This window comes from Gymnoscopelus braueri (assembly GCF_963280865.1).
Source record: "Gymnoscopelus braueri genome assembly, chromosome: 3".
Classification (NCBI taxonomy): Eukaryota; Metazoa; Chordata; class Actinopteri; order Myctophiformes; family Myctophidae; genus Gymnoscopelus; species Gymnoscopelus braueri.
The window spans coordinates 41,625,551-41,645,999 of record NC_137612.1 but is presented as its reverse complement, the minus strand read 5'-3'; the positions used below and the strand labels follow the sequence as shown (position 1 = coordinate 41,645,999).

Genomic DNA, 20,449 nt, shown 5'->3' with positions numbered 1-20,449 from the left:
GGACCCACCTCGGTCCCACATAGACTTGCCTAGTTGGGGCCCACCTGGGGCCCAGGTAGAACCCACCTAAAGCCCACATGGGGCCCATGTGGGGCCCAGGCAGAACCCACCTAAAAGCCCACATGGGGCCCATGTGGGGCCCAGGTAGTACCCACGTAAGGCCCACATGGGCATCCCAGATGGGACCCAAGCGGATCCCGCTGACATGCCGACATGGGGCCCATATGGTTTAGCCCACCTTGAAACCATAAGGGACCCACCTAGGGCCCCGGTGGAACCCACCTAAAGCCCACATGGGGCCCATGTGGGGCCCAGGTAGTACCCACCTAAAGCCCACATGGGGCCCAGGTAGTACCCACCTAAAGCCCACATGGGGCCCATGTGGGGCCCAGGTAGAACCCACCTAAAGCCCACATGGGGCCCATGTGGGGCCCAGGTAGTACCCACGTAAGGCCCACATGGGCATCCCAGATGGGACCCAAGTGGATCCCGCTGACATGCCGACATGGGGCCCATATGGTTTAGCCCACCTTGAACCCATATGGGACCCACGTGGGCGTGCTGGCTGGCACATTTTTTGCACATTTGGCACTGCTACTACAGATTATCATACGCGTCTTAAGATGTTTATCATACCTGCCATTCCATCTGTACTTCAATTTAATTTCTGTTATCTATTATTTCTACTACTTATTTCTACATCATTACATCAGTATTGTTACTTATGAAGACATATTTTGTTTGGTTGTGTTAGCACAGTCTTTGTAGAAACTGAAACATTAACATTAAGTATAAATCAGGCATAACTCTATCTCTAATCCCTAAACCTAACTTCTAAATGTCTAATCCTAACATTGTACCTGTATTGAGTAAGTGACACATAAATCCCTCTTGATTCTTGTTCAGATTAGTTCCAGAGTTCGCTTTGAAAATGTCGCACATTTTAAAATGGCTCCACATCCATTGCCTGATCGATATTAAGCTGGTACACATGATGCAATAGACATGCCACTAAAATAATGCACTTAAAAGTGTATTTTCATTCATTATTTATATATTTTTTTAATAATTGTGAATGTTTAAAAAAAACGGATTCTGTTATTGTCACTTACAAAACTTTATACACTATTTTGATGTTTACTGGAGTCAAACTGGGTTAGTGTCAAATATACTGCAGTTCTCCCATTTAAATCAGATCAGATCAGGACCCACTTGGAAATGAAACCCATGTGGGGTACAAGACAAATCTTGGACCTAAATACTAGTCATCAGTAGACATTAATTCACTTGCTCCTAAATACATTGGATAAACATGCATTCATATTTAACACAGTCTATTAATTTAGCTTATATAGTAATACCTATCACCATCATTTGACTTTATTTGACTCTTAGTGAGCAAGCCAGCAATTGTTTCTAACTATGACTAGCACAATAACTCTACTCCTGTGTGTGAGTCGTCTGTTGAAAAGAAAATAACTCCAGAACAGAGTGGCAGATTTTCATGGAACTTGGTAGAAATGATCTCTAGGCTGCCTCCCCTATTATTATTTGTAGCATAATTGTTGATGCTTTTATTATTGTTTATTTGCTTCTGCAAATAAACAATATTATAATAATAATAATTTCCCAAGAGTGACCTGGTCTAGAGGCAGCATTATTACAACAATGGACAAACAATACAAAAACGATACATATATCTAACACACACAAATGAACACAATATCCAGTTAAAGTGCAAAACAGGATCAGAAACTGTGGTAAGTGAATTTAAATCTGGAACAACCTGGCACTTAGAAGTGCTCTAGCATTCCATTTAAAAAGACATACATCATAAATGTATTTTTAAATAAATGTGTGTCTTTTAAAAAACATGAATTATGATGATCTTATTTTGAAGGCAACCGGAAAACTTATATCTGATAGCTCAAGAACCAGAAGTCTTCAATCTGATAGCGGAACGGAGCTCCCACTGTTGGACCTTTGCTCCAGCCAGTGTTGCGTGTGTGTGTGTGTGTGTGTGTGTGTGTGTGTGTGTGTGTGTGTGTGTGTGTGTGTGTGTGTGTGTGTGTGTGTGTGTGTGTGTGTGTGTGTGTGTGTGTGTGTGTGTGTGTGTGTGTGTGTGTGTGTGTGTGTGAGACTCAGGGCTGCCAACCCTCCTGGATCCTGCAGGAGTCTCCCTCTGAACTCCTGGATTGTCATTTCTGCTGGATTTGGTACCAAACTCCCAAAATTCACCAGAACACAGGAAATTACACCGGGGGGAGGACCCCCAAACCCCCCACTTGGGGTGTGTGGTCAGTGTATGCAATCATACAGAGATATTCACTTTTAAGTAATGAGGTGAGGGCGGCTACAGTTAATTGAATATCAAATGATGGTAACATTGTACCTCTAAGAGAAACTCTAGGGCAGGGGTCGGCAAGTAAGGCCTCTTATATACAATAATAATAACTGTATTGTTATAAAAGTTACTGTATAAAGATGTGGTATAACAATTGATAGAAAAGCATGTGGAATCAAATGTTACAGGTGCACACAGAGATGCGTAATCCTTTTGGTGCAGGCTTGAATGTGCATCCTTGAATGTTTCAAGGATATTTAGTGAACATTTTATCTAGAGACAGAGAGTACTCCTTTTCGAACAAGAGCTCTTTCGTGGTTCAAGGTCTCTTTTAGAATGAAGAGGCATGTGAAACACAGCTTTGGTGTGTTTTTTAAACGTGAGAGGGGTTTTTCATCCAAAAGTCCCAAGAGGAAAGTTGACAGTGAGTGAAAACATAACATTCAAAGAATGGAAATAGAACTATTTGTTGTTCATACCTGATTTCATCAATTCAAAACTGTCCATATCCTACCAGGACTGTCAGTCAGCTATTGTAAATTATTTACAAAATAATTTGTTCGGGCCAGATATTATCGCTGGCAGGCCAGTTCTGGCCCACAGGCTGCCTTGCCTATCACTGCTCTAGGGGGTTTGAACTTCAGTGATTTTTAATATTAGCCTCCAAAAAGGCTGTGTGTGTGACTGTGCCAGTGTGTGTGTATAGTTGCTTATTTGTTGTCTAACCCAGTGGTTCTCTTTTCATGTCAAGGACCCAAATTCATAATTATTTGTCCTCGGAGGCTCTGAACCCCCATCTGCTGGACTGACCTCAATGTAAATAAGCCCTCAGGGCTTTTTGTGTTATCCTTTTTAATAGCACCTTTTGTATAATCGCACCACTGTACTTTTTTTTTGTTAACTGTTAAAGTATTGAATCAATAAATCAATCTGAAAATACGTTGTGCCAGGTACCCCCATTATAGAAGATTTGTGTTATTAAAATGTTTCAAAAACGTTAGACATTTATTTTCATTTCTTTATTTTATTTAAAATAGCACACTGGCTGCTGCTGCACTACACTACCCCCACCTTCCTCAGTCTCCTGAACAACGTTTCACAATATCACAGAGACACAGTCCAAGGAAACAGGCCAAATAAAACATGAGAATCTGAGCCAAAGCCTTGCATCAGGTCAGCCAGGCGTTTTTTTGGGGGCTTGTTTCTAAAGTGTAGTTGCTTATTTGGGCTTGTTTCCTAATTGTTGTTTAAACCAGTGGTTCTTAAACATCTTCATGTCAAATTAATATGTATTTGTCGTTTTCTCGAGGGACCGTTGTCGTCTAAACGGGGCATAACATAAGACAGTAGTCTCTGACATTTTAATTTCAAGGATCCCCAGTTTGATATGCATTAGGGCCAGTGGTGTTTTTTTCGCAGGTATACTATAATCATCCCCTGCACGACATGCGCGTAGTCTAGCACGTTTTCAATGGATGAAATGGTTAGTAGCCTAGAGGACCCTAGCCCTGGTTCAGAGCGTTAGTGAGTTCCCTCTAACGCCCTGGAAGACCCCTCGCTCTGCGCATGTACAAGGAATTCCACTGCCCTGCCAGCGCTCAAGAGTAGTGAAAATAAACTAAACCATTTCGCTACTCACCGAAGCAAAGGCTGTTTTGTGTTGTTGAAAGTCTATTCTCTGAATGCGCGGGCCTCTCAGCACCCCACCTACTCTGTAAAATACACTTTTTGGGCAGAAAATAAAATATGTCAGCGAGACGGAAATTATTTGTATTACTCCACAGTGCCCTCTACAGATTTTGGTTGATGGTAAGCAAATCCTCCAGATCTGTAGAGGGCACTGTGGAGTAATAAAAATAATTTCCGTCTCGCTGACATATTTTATTTTCTGCCCAAAAAGTGTATTTTACAGAGTAGGTGGGGTGCTGAGAGGCCCGCGCATTCAGAGAATAGACTTTCAACAACACAAAACAGCCTTTGCTTCGGTGAGTAGCGAAATGGTTTAGTTTATTTTCACTACTCTTGAGCGCTGGCAGGGCAGTGGAATTCCTTGTACATGCGCAGAGCGAGGGGTCTTCCAGGGCGTTAGAGGGAACTCACTAACGCTCTGAACCAGGGCTAAGAGGACCCCATAACTCTCAACGTTACAGACCCGTAAAGGTCCATTTGGTTGCTTTCTATCCGTCGTTTTAGCTGGGGGACCTCCTGGAACGCTGGGGGTCCCCGGACGGCCGGACCTCACTTTAAGTACCACTGGTCTATAGCCAGGTGACGTCTATATAATGTGTCTATGCTGATAGTGGTCCCTGTGGCTTCCCTTGTGGTTAGACTGCCATCCTGTGGAACAAAATGACACTGCACTATGACAAGTGAACTCAGAGCACTTGTCTGTAATAATTCTGTCCTCATTTGTCCTTTCTCATTTATCAGCTATTATATATGCAAGTATTTAATATTGGACAGGTGTGCAGTGTGCTCTGTTAACTGAATAATATATTCAGCTGGACATTTAGTCAGGGGATATTAAAAACAAATTGGAATAAATTCCTTACCAAAAGAAATCTTCACCAATGTGTTTGTAAAACGGCCATAGCCATCCTTTTCCAGGTATACTTTTTGTGTAAAAAGCCCATTGAGATTGGGCCGTTTTTAGCCCAAGGAGTGGTTTTGGTGCAAACAAATGCTTGCAATGGATTCAGAATCATAAAAACACCCTAGTTTGACCCCTCACATGCTACTTAAAACAGAATTAATTTTTGATTTTTTCCCCCACATAAGGTTATGGTGGGTACCCCAACTTTCAGCAGCTGTAAAAAATTCCCCTAGGGAAACTGCATTTCAGTCTTTGTGAGATGTGTTACTAGAGACTTTTACAAACACATTGGTGAAGATTTTTTTTGGTAAGGAATTTATTCCAAGATTGGAAATCTTTCTGCTAATATCCCCTGACTAATTCCTTTCTTGTGTCTTGTCTTATGTTCCAAAATTCAATAATAGGTCAGACTAACAGAAGTCCTTTGTTCATCAGTCGATTTCGACGCTATGTGGAACATAAAAAAGCATATAAAATAGGGCTGAAGAGGTTAATGTAGGCCTATGTTTTATAATATAATAATTGATATCTGCTAGTAACTGAGGTGGAAAGACTGGTGACGCGAGGTTAGCTAGTAACTAGTAACTTAAAGGTTTCATGACGTTCAGTTTTACCACACATTAAAAGTCTTTGTCATGGTCCTTCAAACGTGTAGAGAAAGTTTTAACAAAAAATTCCACTCCATTGATCCATGGCAGGTGTTTTTCTCTCACATTTCTAAAGCCTTTTCAACTGCAATGAAAAAATAATCTTTGCCTGCGGGTGTCGTTGGTGCGGGATTTTGCCTGTCAATCATCACCTCTGCTCCGCCCCCCCCCCCCCCCCCCCCAAAGGAAAGGATAGGGGAGGGGAGGGGCGAGGAGGAGAGTGGGCGGGATTAATCGGCTGTGACCTCACTGCCGAAAGGCCAAGCTCATAAAACCCCCAAAAAAACATAGAAAATAAAAAAAGTTCTCAAATAATTGCATGAAGTAAAAGTAAATTTGCCTCAGAGATGTAATGGCGTAGATGTAGACCGTCTACAAGCTGTTGTAACTCACAGCTTACCTTGCAGATCTGTTCGTGTTGGCAAGCGACGCTGCCGTACTAGTACGGCTGAAGCCCAGATTCTACTTATTTAGTGCGCGCTCAGCGCTGAGGTGTCTCACGCCGAGAATAGCCAATCCAAGCTCGTTGTAAGCCATGTTAGATCAGTGAGCTATTAGATCTGCTATTCTCGGCCGTTCTCGGCGTGCGACACCATTGCGCGACATAGCATACAATAGGCTTAAATTAGGCTAATCATCTTTCAAGTGGGGTTTAACGATGTGCACAAAAACAATGGAGGAATGTTACATCAATATACTTTATTTTACCATTATTAACATTTTTTTTACCTTCTTTTTTTAAAGATTTTTTAATAGGTTTGTTGTCGGATGTTGGTATTATACAATATCCTCATACTCAGTAATTTTGTAAAAACATTCATGAGGCGTGTATAAAAAAGAGGGCACTACCGAACACAAGGTCAGTCCACACACTTCCTCAAACATATACATAAAAATGTATGCATCTGTCCCTATGCATTAATACACATACATATACATACACATTTATATATAAAATACACCCTAAAATTGATGGTAATTTGTTCAAATTGGTGGTTGTTAATGGGCTTTTCTTTTCGATCTAGCATTGTTGTTAAAACAGTGGATAAAAGTTCCATGTAGAAAAGCAAAACTATGTTAGCCTGTGGCAGCCTTTCACAGAAAGACTTGAGGAAGGCAAAAAAACAACTCAGGTCTATCACACCTCTGCCAACCCCCAGGACACTGGCTCTACCACTCAACACCCTTGATACAAATGGGAGGAAATTGTTAACAGACAGCGGTACTTGCAATGGAAACCAGCTCCAAGGTGGAGCCCAAAAAGCTTGTGTTCACCTCCCTTGTATCTGTCTGAAAATTGCAGAAGATTTAGCGGGCAAGGTGACTCAGATTTAATTATGTAGAAGGGGTCAATGAATTGAGGAAGACTTTGGGTATTCAACCCATTACCCAAAGGCCACAATGTTAGTTCTTATCCTTGATATATTACATGAAAACAGAACTTCTCCGGCAATGCTTAACAATCACAAATGTCAAGGACTTGAGCCAAGACCGAGCTTGGAATAAACAGAAATAAACAAGTCCTATGAGTCAGAGTCAAGAACAACAAAGACATCAAAGGACAAGGAGGCAATGCATCCATTAGTGAAGTTGAGGGCCAGAATAAGAGGGGAAAATAAATAATAAATCTAATATGAATAATATCCAACATGGGGTAAGTTAATCAAATCACACAATCAGAATCAAGAAAATAAAATTTTACAAAATACATTGTCAGGATTATTCGCATCAGAATACCTACATTGCATTCAGCAAACCTAAGTAGTTACTCTTTTACATGGTTTCAGTGAGAAAAAAAAGAACACACGGTCGCCTTTTGATTGGGTAGGCCTTCCTCCTCGCCTTGCTTCTGATTGGAGAGAAGTTCTCTGCAGTCGCTCTTCATGACCAGCATAGCACATTACAGCCAATGATCATGAGTCTTACAGGAGGGGTCTTACTGCACTCCCATTGAGTCCTTCGAAACAAATCAACTGTCTGTTCAATCCTCCTCCTCTCTCGTTTTCCCTTTCTCGTTTTGCCGTCCATTACGGTGAGAGAAATTAAAGGGGAACTGTCATGTGAGGTTTACATATGTTTATAACAAAGACACCATGTCAGTCATCATGAAATCTGCAGGAAAACCCTCACATACAAAGGAAAAACAACAACCATAGTTCAGTCCCTGCAAGCTCAGCATAATTGTTGAACCTCCAAAAAAGTATTAACTTTATTTTTCTGTGTTCTAGAAACTGTCTTTGTAGTTTCTCAGTGGCAGATCGTGCAGCTTCTTAGCTGCACTGGTTAATTATCTATACAACTATACAGAGGAAATGAACAGCGGAGGTGAGGGAAACAAAGGGCTTAATGTGTACAAGGACAAGAGAAACAATGCCGATATCTGTGATCAGGTGGGGTGGGTGCGATATCATGCTCCTGAGTCCACGACTGGGGAATTGACGCAGGAGAGATGAAACGAGAGTCAAAATACACAAACGATGAAGTCGAAGCCAAGTGAGAAAAAAGAAGCAGTGGCAGTGAGACGAGGCTAGCTCCAGAGTCCTGCGTAGTTGCCATGCAGGCCGGAGCAGAGCGGCCCGCCGGCTACGAACAGCTTGGTACCGGAGTCATCATAACAGTGAGTGTACACCGCGTTGGGGAAGGAGTGGATGTCTGAGAAGTAACTCCTCCACGTCTCATCGTGATTCTGAAAGGCAGGGGAGTGGATTGGAGGGAAGGGGGAAAAGGATTGAAAGAGCAAAAGAAAAATACCAGGGTAAAATTAATCGATCACGCCATGTTTGCACATTACCTCTGCTTTCCTGAATATAACCTACATTTATATCAGGCTTTGATAATTCGCACACATTGTAATGAAAGCAATACAGATAATTATTGACTAAGGAGTTTTTATACCATTCTTGTGACTTATTTGTACGGCCAGTGCCGTTTCCTCATAAATGTTCTCATGTGACACCAAGGAAGAAGTTCTACATACCAGCCAGCCCTTGCCTGTAGTGAGCTTGAGGATGCCCTCTCCTGGACGTTGCCTGTACCCGCCGGATGGACTTAAAGGGTTCTCCAGGAATCTATGGGCTCGGATGTCATAGAAGAGTAGGGAGCCTTGGCCTGTCCCCACTGTCACTATGTGTTCATAGAAGCTGACAGAGCGGATCCCTGGACACACAGAAAAACAGAGGTAAAGGTATAGACCTTGGCCCAACATTTTCAAAATATGCCAAGATGAAATTATCTGCCAGCAAATTGTTAAGAGTCAACCCAATAGTTAATGTGATCTACTCCTTTTCCTTCTCCACAGAGCGCCACAGTGGGAAGACAAATTGTGATCACTTATTCATGGACACTAGGTGTAGTCCAAAATGAACTAGATCCCAGCATCTCGCCGTTTAACCCCAGATGCTGTTAGCATGTTTCAACCCATGTCTCTACTAAGGGAAACGATTCCCTCTTGTACTGTATCTAAGAAAAGTTTACATTGTCTGTATATCTGGACAGATATGCCCAAATTTGGCGATAAGCTCCCCAAACTCAAGTTGGTGAGTCACAGCTACATGCTACACGCAGTAGACTGGCCTCCATGTACTCTTGACAACTGGTACTGACATCATAGCACGTCTGGGTACCCTGCTAGTCTACTAGTTGAAGTTGTGGTGGGCGGAGTCTGTGGCGGGTGAGCAGACACACCCAAATAAGTACTGGCCATGCCAGACTTCAGCCCAAATTGATGCAAAGTTTACTTTACAACAGCTTATTTGTACTCAGAACAAGTTTAGACCTACATGAGAACAAGTGCTTTATTTACTTAACCTGTAGTGTAGACTATGAGCTCTGAACCAATCTTTGTACTTATTTACCATTTGTGTGAGATGAAGCAACGCTGTTTTAATCTAAGCAGCAGTGTGTTCGGGTCAGGGAGCGGCTTGTCAAATTTTTGGGGGCCAACAAAATTAACTAGACAGGGGCATGTCTGGTTCAGCCTGCCAGCCAACAAAAACATGCAACACTATATAGTCACTATCCACCATTTTCAAAGGGACCGGGATCTCCAGGATATGACTTGTTTTGTCAACAAGCTCAATGTGGGCTCGTGGACCTGCATGTTGTACGGTGAAATGGATCATTATTTTGATATTATTTTTATGCAATTACTTGCGTTTGCTCTCTTTTGCGCTCTCCAACCGGCCGGTATACTTTTTTGGGCTTTCTGCATGGTTGTGTAAACAAACTGACCAAGTCACAGTGGAGGAAATGGTATGCCGATGGATGAGAAAAATGTACTGCTGAAGGCGTTCAATTTAAAACCCTTTTAGAAAGCCCTTATGGGGACGAAAAAACGGTTTATATCAATTTTAATATCACAGAAGTAGACAAAAATGTACTTTTAAATTTAGAGAAAAAATGACTATAATCTATGTAGCCATTGTAGTTCAGGCTGCTTTGAGAAAACAAGATTTACAGGAATTTCAATATGTGATTAAATGTGAGATAAATCATGAACAATTACAGAGACTATGATTTGATGACAACTGAATTTCTCTTGGAAGTCTGTCTAAGCCAGTTGTGATTTAAAATACAGTATCAGATGAACGTTCTAGTGTATACCTGTAGAATACTCACCGCTGCCCCTCTCTCTGGAGTTGACTGACTTAATATTTTGGGTGGGCTGCCGTGGATCGAGGAAAGAGACGTGGGCTTGTGAGCCCACCGCATAAACCGACCAGTCCTGTCCATAAGCCAGACACACATTCTCTTTGCAGTGAGGCAGCTTGGTGGACAGCAGCTATGGACGAAACAATGTCAAGAGTTAGTGCATATGAATAAAGAGATAACACTTTTACACAATCTCGACACATGGGTCGAATGTTGAAATGCTGTGCTGACATACCTTGCACAGGTTCAGCTCAGCCTTCCAGAGATGGAAATAGCCATCCAAAGAAACCGCACCAAGCTCCTGACAAGGAACAAAATATGGGAGGTTTCTATTAATTCCACTAGTTGTTAAGAATGACTGAGGACATTATTGGTTGAGCCATTTACAGAAACGTATTACAAATGTACTGTATGTCAGTCTGTCCACCAGAGGATGCTGAAAATGGCAAAAGAAACTTGGACTGTCATGTGGCTCACTATGCATACCGCTAGTCCATCATGTGACAGGAAATGGCAATTAGAAGATGACGCCTCATCTACAAGCTCACAAAGCGTCATGCTGCAACACATTGTGAGCTTGTACATTTGCCATTTTCGTTTGCGCGACACGATGTGCAACCAAGTATAAATCAGGCACGAAGCCTCACCTTGTGGTTGTTGTTGAAGGCCAGAGCACGGACCTTACAGTTGTATGGGTTGGTGTACTCCTTGGGGATGTCCTTGAGGGCACGGTGCGAGATATGGGAGTAGCAGGGAACTCCCTCCTCACTCTGACTCTGCTCAGCCTTGCTCAGTACCTCATCCGTCACCTCCCACAGGCCCATGGAGCCATCCCTGGACCCTAGATCGCACACAACACCAGATTATAATCTAGAAAATCAATCCAACTGCTGTCATAACATACTTTATCATCACGTGAGGAGGAGGGATGCCAGTCTGTAGCTAAGGAGGGTTTTCTTTTTATTATTATTATCTTTTTGAATGACATGCAGCAAAGGGCCTTGGTTTGGATTCAAACCCAGCCCGGCTGCAGTAAGGATTTAGATATGGTGGCATCTGGTATGGTATGTACTCTACCAGGTGAACTACTGGGGCACTCAAGGGGGCTTCTTTTGTGCGTGTCCGAACATTAATTATTTCTCAGCTTGAGTACTGGATATCTGCAGATAATATTCAAATTGAATATATCACACACACACACAAGAAAGCCAAAAAAGACAGAAGCATAAACACTTGGGAGTTGGAGATTGTAAGTGCTACTTCTTTGTGGTAAAATGCCCATACAGTTGATGCTAGTTGAACTAGTTTCTAAGCCAAATGATACCTCGTCTATTTAAGCACATTCTGGCTTTGTGACAGGCGACGTGAGGCAGTGGGTGAAATTTGGATGAGGCAATATGCTGCATTTGTGAGAAGAAAAACAAATCTGCTGCGTGAGCAAAACGTTTAACATGATCGCATTCAAAGCTTTACAAGCGACCCTCTCTGCCATCATGGATTTCGTTTCCCCTTGCTGCTGTATGGAAATAACTGCACTTATAAAGTCAAGATAACAACATGGAAGACAAAGAACTTGGCTACAGAGGTTAGTGGGAAATTTAGAAATTAAATGCAGTATTGTTATGATCATTTATTATTCCTGTGGTCTCTCTAGTAGTGCTGAAACCTGCCAGGATACATGTTTTTTCACTGCAGTAATAAAAATTCCATTCCATCACAGCCTCTATCACAACTAAGTATCTTTAGACTAAATCCGTCTTGATGCCAGAGAGTCAATCTAGTTACTTACCTGACACAGCCATACTGTCACTGATCCACGCAATAGAGAAGATCCAGTCATTGTGGCCTTCCTGAAAGAAGAGACAACCCGAATGTGAAACAGGGATGCAAATTGGTAAAAAAACAAATAAAAAAACAACCGTGGATAGAGAAGATTTGCCACAACTATAGCCAGGGAAGTCTGTGGGCTTCAGATATTCGCTTTACATACTCATTTCTAGTTGCTTTAAGTACTGCCTGAAAACACATTCTAAAATTACTGCTTTTAATTACTTTTATTTATTTTCAAGAATGGACCTTTGGGAGCTAACAATTCAGACCAGCAGCGCTGGAAGTGGTGTGCTACCGCACGCTGCAGGGAAACACCACTATAGAAAATAATGGGGCAGCTGTTTTGACACACGCCGTTCACAGACAGTCTGTTTTAGCCTCGAGTCCGAGATCCAGACCGGAAGTCATAGTAGGCTTTTCATAATGAACCGCCGAATTTGATTTGTCTACGAAAATTCAGTTAAAATTAACCAATTCTGCATCTAAACCGATAAAACTCAAACGACCACCTCACGCCTGAAATCCTAAGATTTACACGAATATTGTCAGTGACCAATTTTCATCTCAAAATTGCAAGTTTCACCAAAAGGAGAGGAGTTCGTATCTCTGGTGAAAGCAAGATTATCACACTCATTTGCCACAATTAGACGACACAGGAATACTCCCCTAATCCATTAATAATGAGACAATAAGCTACATTTTTCACCTTCCCTCAACTATCACGCTTTAACTCTCCCACTGACCCACAAATTAACTGCAGTTTAGTATCAGTGTCGATGCCATCATTACTGCTTGGCCTGTGTCAAACACACACACACACACACACACACACACACACACACTTTTGTGTGAACTCACTTTCTAAAATATAAACTTAAATCACACAGAACAACTTATGTCAGCATATTATTTTATTGGTTGTGTCCTAGGCTACTGGCATTACAATGTCTCTGGTGAGCCTGGGACAGCAAAAGCCAATTACGTTCCGCTCAGCATTGCTTTCACTGGGCTAGCTACAATTACGTTCCCCTCTGAATGATACTAGTTTTGTAAAAGGGAAATTATTGCTTGCATTCAAAACGCGATCTCCTCCGACAAAAACATCTTTGCCGGTAACTAAACAACTCCAACTGGAATTCAAGATCTGTTGATCTGAATTTAACCGCTTAAAATTGCTGTGCAGAGAAATGCAGTAAACTGAAATAGATAATTGCCAATCCAGAGAGCTATATAAAAGTCAACACAACAGATTATTTATGAGCTGGTAATGAAACCTCTGGAAAAAGGACAAAAAGCTAAAGGTCCATCTCAACAGATTTAAACTTACATCCCCTACACACACAGGGTCCAGTGTGGGCAGCCTGTAGACAGCCAGACTGTTGGGGTTGTCTCCTCCCGTGGCCAGTAGTGTTCTGGAGGGGTTGAGCTCAATGGCATGGATCCCACAGCCCTGCTGGTCCAGCCTGGAGCGAGTGCCCCCTGTGGTGAGAAAATGACCTCCTGCCGTCGCGCCCACCTGTCCAGAGGCTCCACCGCGGGACTCTCGGTCCTTCAGCATGGGAATGCATGTTATATCCCCCGTCAGGACATCTGCAAAGAAAAGCTGTAAACATGGGAAGGGAAGACATTGCGTTAGATGATGTTCAACACATTTTCTGCTTGAAAATAGTCAGTTCACAGTGTGTCACATCATGATGCGTTGTGAGATTGTAGATCGGCTATTTACACAATTTTTGAAGGGCTTAAGTGGTTAATCAGACTAATCCATTTAGTGGATTATGATTTTAGATTTTTTTTCAATTTTGATTCATTGATATAAGAAATAAACAAATAGATATCCGCCCCCCCCCCCCCCCCCCAAAATAAATAAACAATGCTTCTCGATTAATCAATTAACCTAAATGAGTGAAATTTAGTCGACTATTGGTTCCAAAATGTCGGTTTCGATAAGTTTTTCTAATTAAATGCCCAGTCCTACTCCTCACCGTATTGCATTTGGTCCCACAGACCACGTGCCGGTGGTTGAGCCACTGTGAGGCAAACACTTTGTTGAGTCTCCCCAGGGAGAACTCCCTCTCCTTGAGGATGCCGGGGAGTCTGCCCGCAGCGAAGCCCCGCAGACTCTGCTGGAGGCACAACTCGTGCTGCTTCTGAGGCCGGAACTCGCGGCCACGGAGGGCACACACCACAGAGCGCCGACTGCGCCACCACTGCTGGGCATGACGGGACGACGAAGAGACTCGGCTCCGCTTGTGAGGCGCCTGACACCAGCCCAACTGAGAAAAAAGAAAAAGACAAAGATGAGGGGAAACCGAGCTGAGGTCTTCTTGATCGTTTTGTACCTTGCAAAGTGCAGGACTTGAATGGCAAATCCAGGAGCATTTTGTCCGATATCCGATTACTTTCAATAGTTAATCAGACTATTCAATTTGTTAATAAAAGAAATCTATTGGTTTTTCGCGCTGATTAAAATGTATTTAATTACCCACCTCCCCCAGATTGTGATTCTCGATTATTCGAAAAAGTTAATAGAATACTTACTAAGAAAATAACCGATAGTTGCAACCCTACTAAGAACCTCACTATATGTGCATCTTGAGATTCCCATAGCACATCCAAACGCTATGATGTATGATCCCTTGAGTACACACACAGTCACATCATTTCCATCTTTTTGACCCTCCCTCACCTTTACAATTGTTCTGAGCTCTTTCCGCCCTGTGTGAGCCAGGCCCATCCCCCAGAGCCTGTCCTCCCAGTTCACTGACCCAGATTCAAGGAGCCAAATAGGTCAAAGGAGGATCACAGCTTACACGCACACACCTTCACAGACCCTTCCTCGGGAAAGGATGATACAAGCAGTGCACATTCACCTATCTCAAGGAAGCCTCTGTCACATGGACAGCCGCGGGTAAACAACACAATGTCTTTCAATTACCAAGCTTATCCGACTGCAGAAATCATCTCACAACAGGGTTCACGCACGCACGATTAAAGGGATACTTCACTCTCGGGCCGGGGACACATTTAAAAAAAATATTAAAAATAAATGAAAAAAGTTATGGAAAATTCATGGCCCCCTCACACATTAGTAGGACACTGCGTGTCGTGAGGGGGCCATGAATTTTCCATAACTTTTTTCATTTATTTTTAATATTTTTTTTAAATGTGTCCCCGGCCCGAGAGTGAAGTATCCCTTTAATGAAACGGATGTGTCTCGGCAATCACAGGGTAAGAATGATCGGGTGCTTATATAACTGACAGCTGAAAACAATGGTCATAATAACGTTGCACACTTTCTCTGGTGTGAACAGCCAGAGTTCCCCTTGCTGATCCAAGAAGTCCCCCAAATGACCTCAATGTTTATGGAGTAATAGTTTTTACAATTGATAAATGTGTAATCATTAATGTGGGCAGCTTCAGATGCACATGACGTGGGTACAATAAATCGCACCAATTACAAAATTCTCTAATCATGGTTTGCTGACCATCATTGTACAGAAATGTAATATGTTGCAGAGAAAGGCACTTGATACCTGCCAACACTGCTGTCATCATTCTACTAATGGTTGGCTGTGACATACTGGACATATCCCTGATCTCCCACTGAGGTCTTGTTGGCCAAAAACTCCCAACGTGTCGTGTAGAGCACCTGCACAGGTATGGCATTCTAGCATCAGGTTTCTCTCCTTAACCGAGGTTCCAAATTGTGGCATAACTCCAGAAAGACATACCTTGGGAGACGTCCCCCTCTATGAAAGAGGCGATACGCCAAATCCACGAGTCGACTCTCGATTTTAATGTCACGATTCAACATTCGATTTTTATTTAATTTTAACACATTGACTGCCAGAATTATTTCAGATTTTTAGCTGTAGCCTGCCAGAGATTTTTCATTGAAAAAAAAAAAGTACTCAGGAGCCGAGATACAGAATTTTTAAGTTTTAAGTTAACAAGGAAGTGGATAGGAGTCTAAATCTTCGAACAATCATATCTCCTTGGTCTTTGGGTCAAATAAAAAAAAAAAAACGAAAAAAAATATATAACGCAGATCTGCGTTCTTGGCAGCCCACGTATTTATTAAAAATAGAACGCAGATCTGCGTTTTTGGCAGCCAATGTGTTAATTATTAGGGTATTGACAAAAAAATACTTTTATTTGAATAATAACAATTATAAATAACAAATGAGAATCTAGAATAATGAAATGTTTAACATATTAATAAAATAAACTTTGTGCCCTAACAACTGTCATTGATATTTTCAGATTCGTCTTTAAGAAGATGAGTTAACATTCTTTGAAAGGTTAAGATTTGTTCCGCATTCCAAGTGGCTATGACTGTCTTCCAAAGTTTGCGGGCCCTGGGGTAGACAACCCGGCCTGGCGGAGACCTGCGCTCTGAGGAGAACACTGTTGTAGTTAAGGCAATCAATTCTACATGGCTCAGCCCTTCAGTAACCCTTGCCTTCAAATTCTCATACATCGCAGGCAACACACTTGTGCTCAAATGTGATCTGCTTGCCACTTTGTAACGTGGTTCTAGAACGCTGATTAAATATTTAAATCCAGCGTTCTCCAACACTGAAAAGGCTCGCATGTCACCCCGACTGTTAGTTATTTCTTGAGTGCGACCCGTGGGTCGAATTATGTGGGAGTTTGGGATTGTTGGATGTGATCTTTTTACCAGACAGATGGGGAAATGAAAGGTAATGCAGACTGGACTCTACAATGCAACACTACCAGCGTTTTCTCTCTCTGTCAACTCGTCTGAGGCACAAAAAAAATCCAGTCGGAGGCACGTCTGCACGGAATGCACAGAAAAACAACGCCTTGTGGGTTCCCTTAGCAATGTTGTGAGGGAGTAACAATGAAATAGCGTGAGAATTGAGATATGGCTTGTAATTTCAATACTATCATCATCATCATTCTATACTTCATCATTATACCATGATGAAGTATCCAAAGGCGTTCTGCCAAACGAAACAATCAAGTTAAATAGCAATGTGTTAATTTGAAACTGATCTCTAATGGGTCTATTGGATTTGGATCGACTCACCACACCACCAGTCATCTTATGAAACAGCCAAAGCTTTTTGGGTAACAGCTGCGCTCCTATCAACAACAGCCAAAGGTCAAAGCCGTGGCCTATAATCGTTTGTCACATCCCACAGTGTAGCTCTCTCTCTGTATTTCTGAACTGGCAAGAGTTCCTATCCGTTGACATGGATAGGAAGAAAGAGATACATGCTGCATTCAGAGGGTTCTTGCAGGTGCAGTTAAGATGATTAGATCTCTATCTCTCAGCTCCTAACAGCAATCTGATGTTCTATGTGCCAGCTGTGACAAAGACTTTAGGTGTTGAGGGAAAAGTTATGCATAATAATGATATCTCAAATTTATGTCGCACTTTTCCAAGTACCCCAAAAACGCTTCACAGGGTGGGTGGAAATTAAAGAGAAAGCCCTATTGCCCCAGGCACGGTACTTGGTCTTGGGGACCTCAAGGAGGTTGGCGTTACCAGACCTGAGTGAGCGGGAGGGGACAGGACGTTGGAGGGGGTTGAAGAGGTAGGGGGAGCCAGATTGTTCAGTGCCTTATAGGTGTTGAGTAGTATTTTGAAGTGGATCTGTGTTTGACCAGAAGCCAGTGAAGGTCATGGAGGACTGGTGTAATATGGTCTCGGGAACGGGTAGATCTAGTTAAGGAACAGGTACTGGTAGATCAAGTTTAGGCATGAAAACAATTTTATGTCTGCCACTCCATGACTTGTTGTAATGGTAATTCACAACTAATGATCAAACTGTCCAAGACCAGAGAAATAAGTTAAACAGAAAATAAATCTTGAATAGAATGGTAGTCTTGACTCCTGTGCAATGGGCCTCATCTTATCATAACAGTGTCATCAATATTGATTGACCTTTGATGACTGACAGGGAACCCCTAACTGCTGCTGTTGATCAGGTTGGTGCCTTCTTTGCACGCTTTCCTGCACCTCCTGTGTGTATGTGTATGGTACACTGTGAAATCCTCAGTGTTAATGTATCCATTTGTAACAATGTTACATTTGTACACAGACTTAATTCATCAGTAAGGATTTTACTGGAAATACTAGAAAGGGCGCTATGTAAATGCAGTCCATTTGCTGCCAGTGCCAGGTCACCTGTGAGGGCATTTATTATCATCACCGTAGTTTGGCGTCAGAAATGAGGCCTCATGATGCTCAATTCAACCACATTCACTCCATTCAAATGAAAACACCATTAACATCGTTCCTTTCAGTTGTACCAAGCTACATTTCGGACGGTACTTCAAAATGTCCACGTTATTTTTTTTTATGTCAACGAAACACAGGCAGCCAGTAGCGTCTTAACCGCCGTTTAATCTAATACAAAATGAACGTTTAACCGTCAAAATGATCGCACCGAGCGGCGAACAAAGACTCGTGTTGCCTGATTAATAGGTGTTTAGTACAAGTTACGCATTTAGAATTAGATTCATTTTGAAATAACGATAAAACGGGGGTGAGATTATTAATGCTACTTCACGTTAGCCTAGCCAAGCTAAAAACCAGTGTGAGCCAGCTGTCCGTCGGTCGACCGACCAACGGACCGTTTTGCGTTCGTGGACGGGTCAAAGCAATACGTTGATATCGTTGTTTATTGTGTTATTTCAACGCGATCACATTCCACGTCGGCTTAGCCGACGTTAGCTTAGCATGCATGCTAACACATTGGTGGTGGTGTGCAGTGGTGGAAAAAGTACCCTCATTCTTTACTTAAGTAAAAGTATCAATACAGCAATGTAGAAATACTCCGTTACAAGTAAAAGTCAGGAATTCTGAATTTTTGAGTAAAAGTACAAAAGTATTGGTTTCAGAATGTACTTAAAGTAGCAAAAGTCGAAAGTACTCATTGTGCAGAATGTCCCATTTCACAAGTTTTCATATGTATAAAATCGTTTGAAATAGTAGATCCTACAAGCTCACAATGGATCGCTATGCGACGCATTGTGAGCTTGTAGATCTGCTATTTTCAAACGGCCAAAATGTATATAGGGCTGAAGTGAATCTATGTTTTGTAATAATAATCAAAATCTGCAAAGTAAGTAACTAGTAGTGGCGTAAAAGCATAATATGTGCATCTGAGATGTACTGGAGTAGAAGTGAAAGTACAGAACATTTGGAAATACCCCAGTAAAATAAAACTCAAAATTGCACTTGAAGTACAGTACTTGGTTAAATGTACTTAGTTACTTCACACCACTGGTGGTGGTGTGTAACCGCCTACCTGTTGTTGTTGCTCCTTGTTGTTGGTGGTGGGCTCTCCTGCCTTCCTTTTCCTGCTAACTGTTTTTCTCGCCATGGTGGTGGTGGTGGTATGACACAACAGCAGCCAGTCTGCTCACCCACATGGAGGACAACAACAGCGACACCACTAACTACCACCACTGGACCGATGAGCATATAATAATAACGATGCTAAAACGGTTAGCTTAGCTTCAGACTGTTCGTGGCCTCCTCCGGCCAGGAGGAGAACAGGAAGGCAAGCGAAGCGCTAATATAAAAAGGGTGAGGTTAGCTTAAACGGCTAACGTTAGCTTCTCTAACGAGAAAAAAGGACCAACGTTTGTGTTAATTAAAATGACAGACTAAACAAAAAAAAAGGCTTATTGTATCTCTCTTCCCTCCTCCCCTCCGGTCTTTTTTCTATTTCTTCGCGTGTCTTTTCTCTTCTCCCCCCCATTCGAGTCAAATCAGCAGAGGTAAAAACATTGGGCCCTCCTCAGTCCGCTGGCCGCGCAGACGCACTCACTCTAATAATACATCAACAACAAGAAGGACGGGCGGTTGTCAGGGTTGCCATATCTGCTTATTATAATTTCCCCGCAAGATTCTATTTGAAAATAGCCGATCTACAAGCTCACAACGCGTCGCATCGCGACGCGTTGTGAGCTTGTAGATCGGCTATTTTCAAATAGCTGATGTATATGTTAAAGCAGAGGTCTTCAACAGGGGGTCCGCGGAGGTACTGCAGGGGGTCCGCGAAATTGTTTGATTTAAAAAAAAAACTTTTTGTATTTTTTTTTCTCCAAAAATGTCAATATGTCTTTAAACGTAACATGACATATTTGAATAGCTTAGTATTGAATGCACAATAACATGGTATGTTTATACATATTGTGTAGAGAAAGAAAAGGTCTTTTGCACACCTACTGGGACAACCTGTGGGTAGGAGCAGGCTCCAGGCAACCATTTGTTCATGTTTATACATATAAAACACCATTTTATACATAAATATACGATATATGTGGTGGCCTACCCCTACCCTACGAGGTAGGGGGTCCCTGCTCCATCACCCCATCAGTTTGGGGGTCCCTGGCCTGAAA

At 42.2% G+C, this 20,449-nt stretch overlaps 1 protein-coding gene across 2 annotated transcripts; it reads right to left on the bottom strand.

Moving 5' to 3' along the window:
- Positions 1–6,263: 6,263 nt before the first annotated feature.
- dcaf12 (DDB1 and CUL4 associated factor 12) lies at positions 6,264–19,858 on the bottom strand. Of its 2 annotated transcripts, none has more exons than XM_080421200.1 (9): positions 19,351–19,858; positions 14,050–14,340; positions 13,392–13,667; positions 12,024–12,084; positions 10,882–11,075; positions 10,470–10,535; positions 10,187–10,364; positions 8,562–8,740; positions 6,264–8,270 (listed from the first exon to the last, which is right to left on the bottom strand). In XM_080421200.1, exons 1-9 carry the CDS (start codon positions 19,423–19,425, stop codon positions 8,112–8,114), a joined length of 1,479 nt encoding a protein of 492 aa, XP_080277326.1. In that variant the 5' UTR covers positions 19,426–19,858; the 3' UTR covers positions 6,264–8,111. The 2 variants fall into 2 exon arrangements, with proteins under 2 accessions (XP_080277326.1, XP_080277327.1); XM_080421201.1 differs by having other exon boundaries at positions 10,202–10,364.
- Positions 19,859–20,449: the final 591 nt, after the last annotated feature.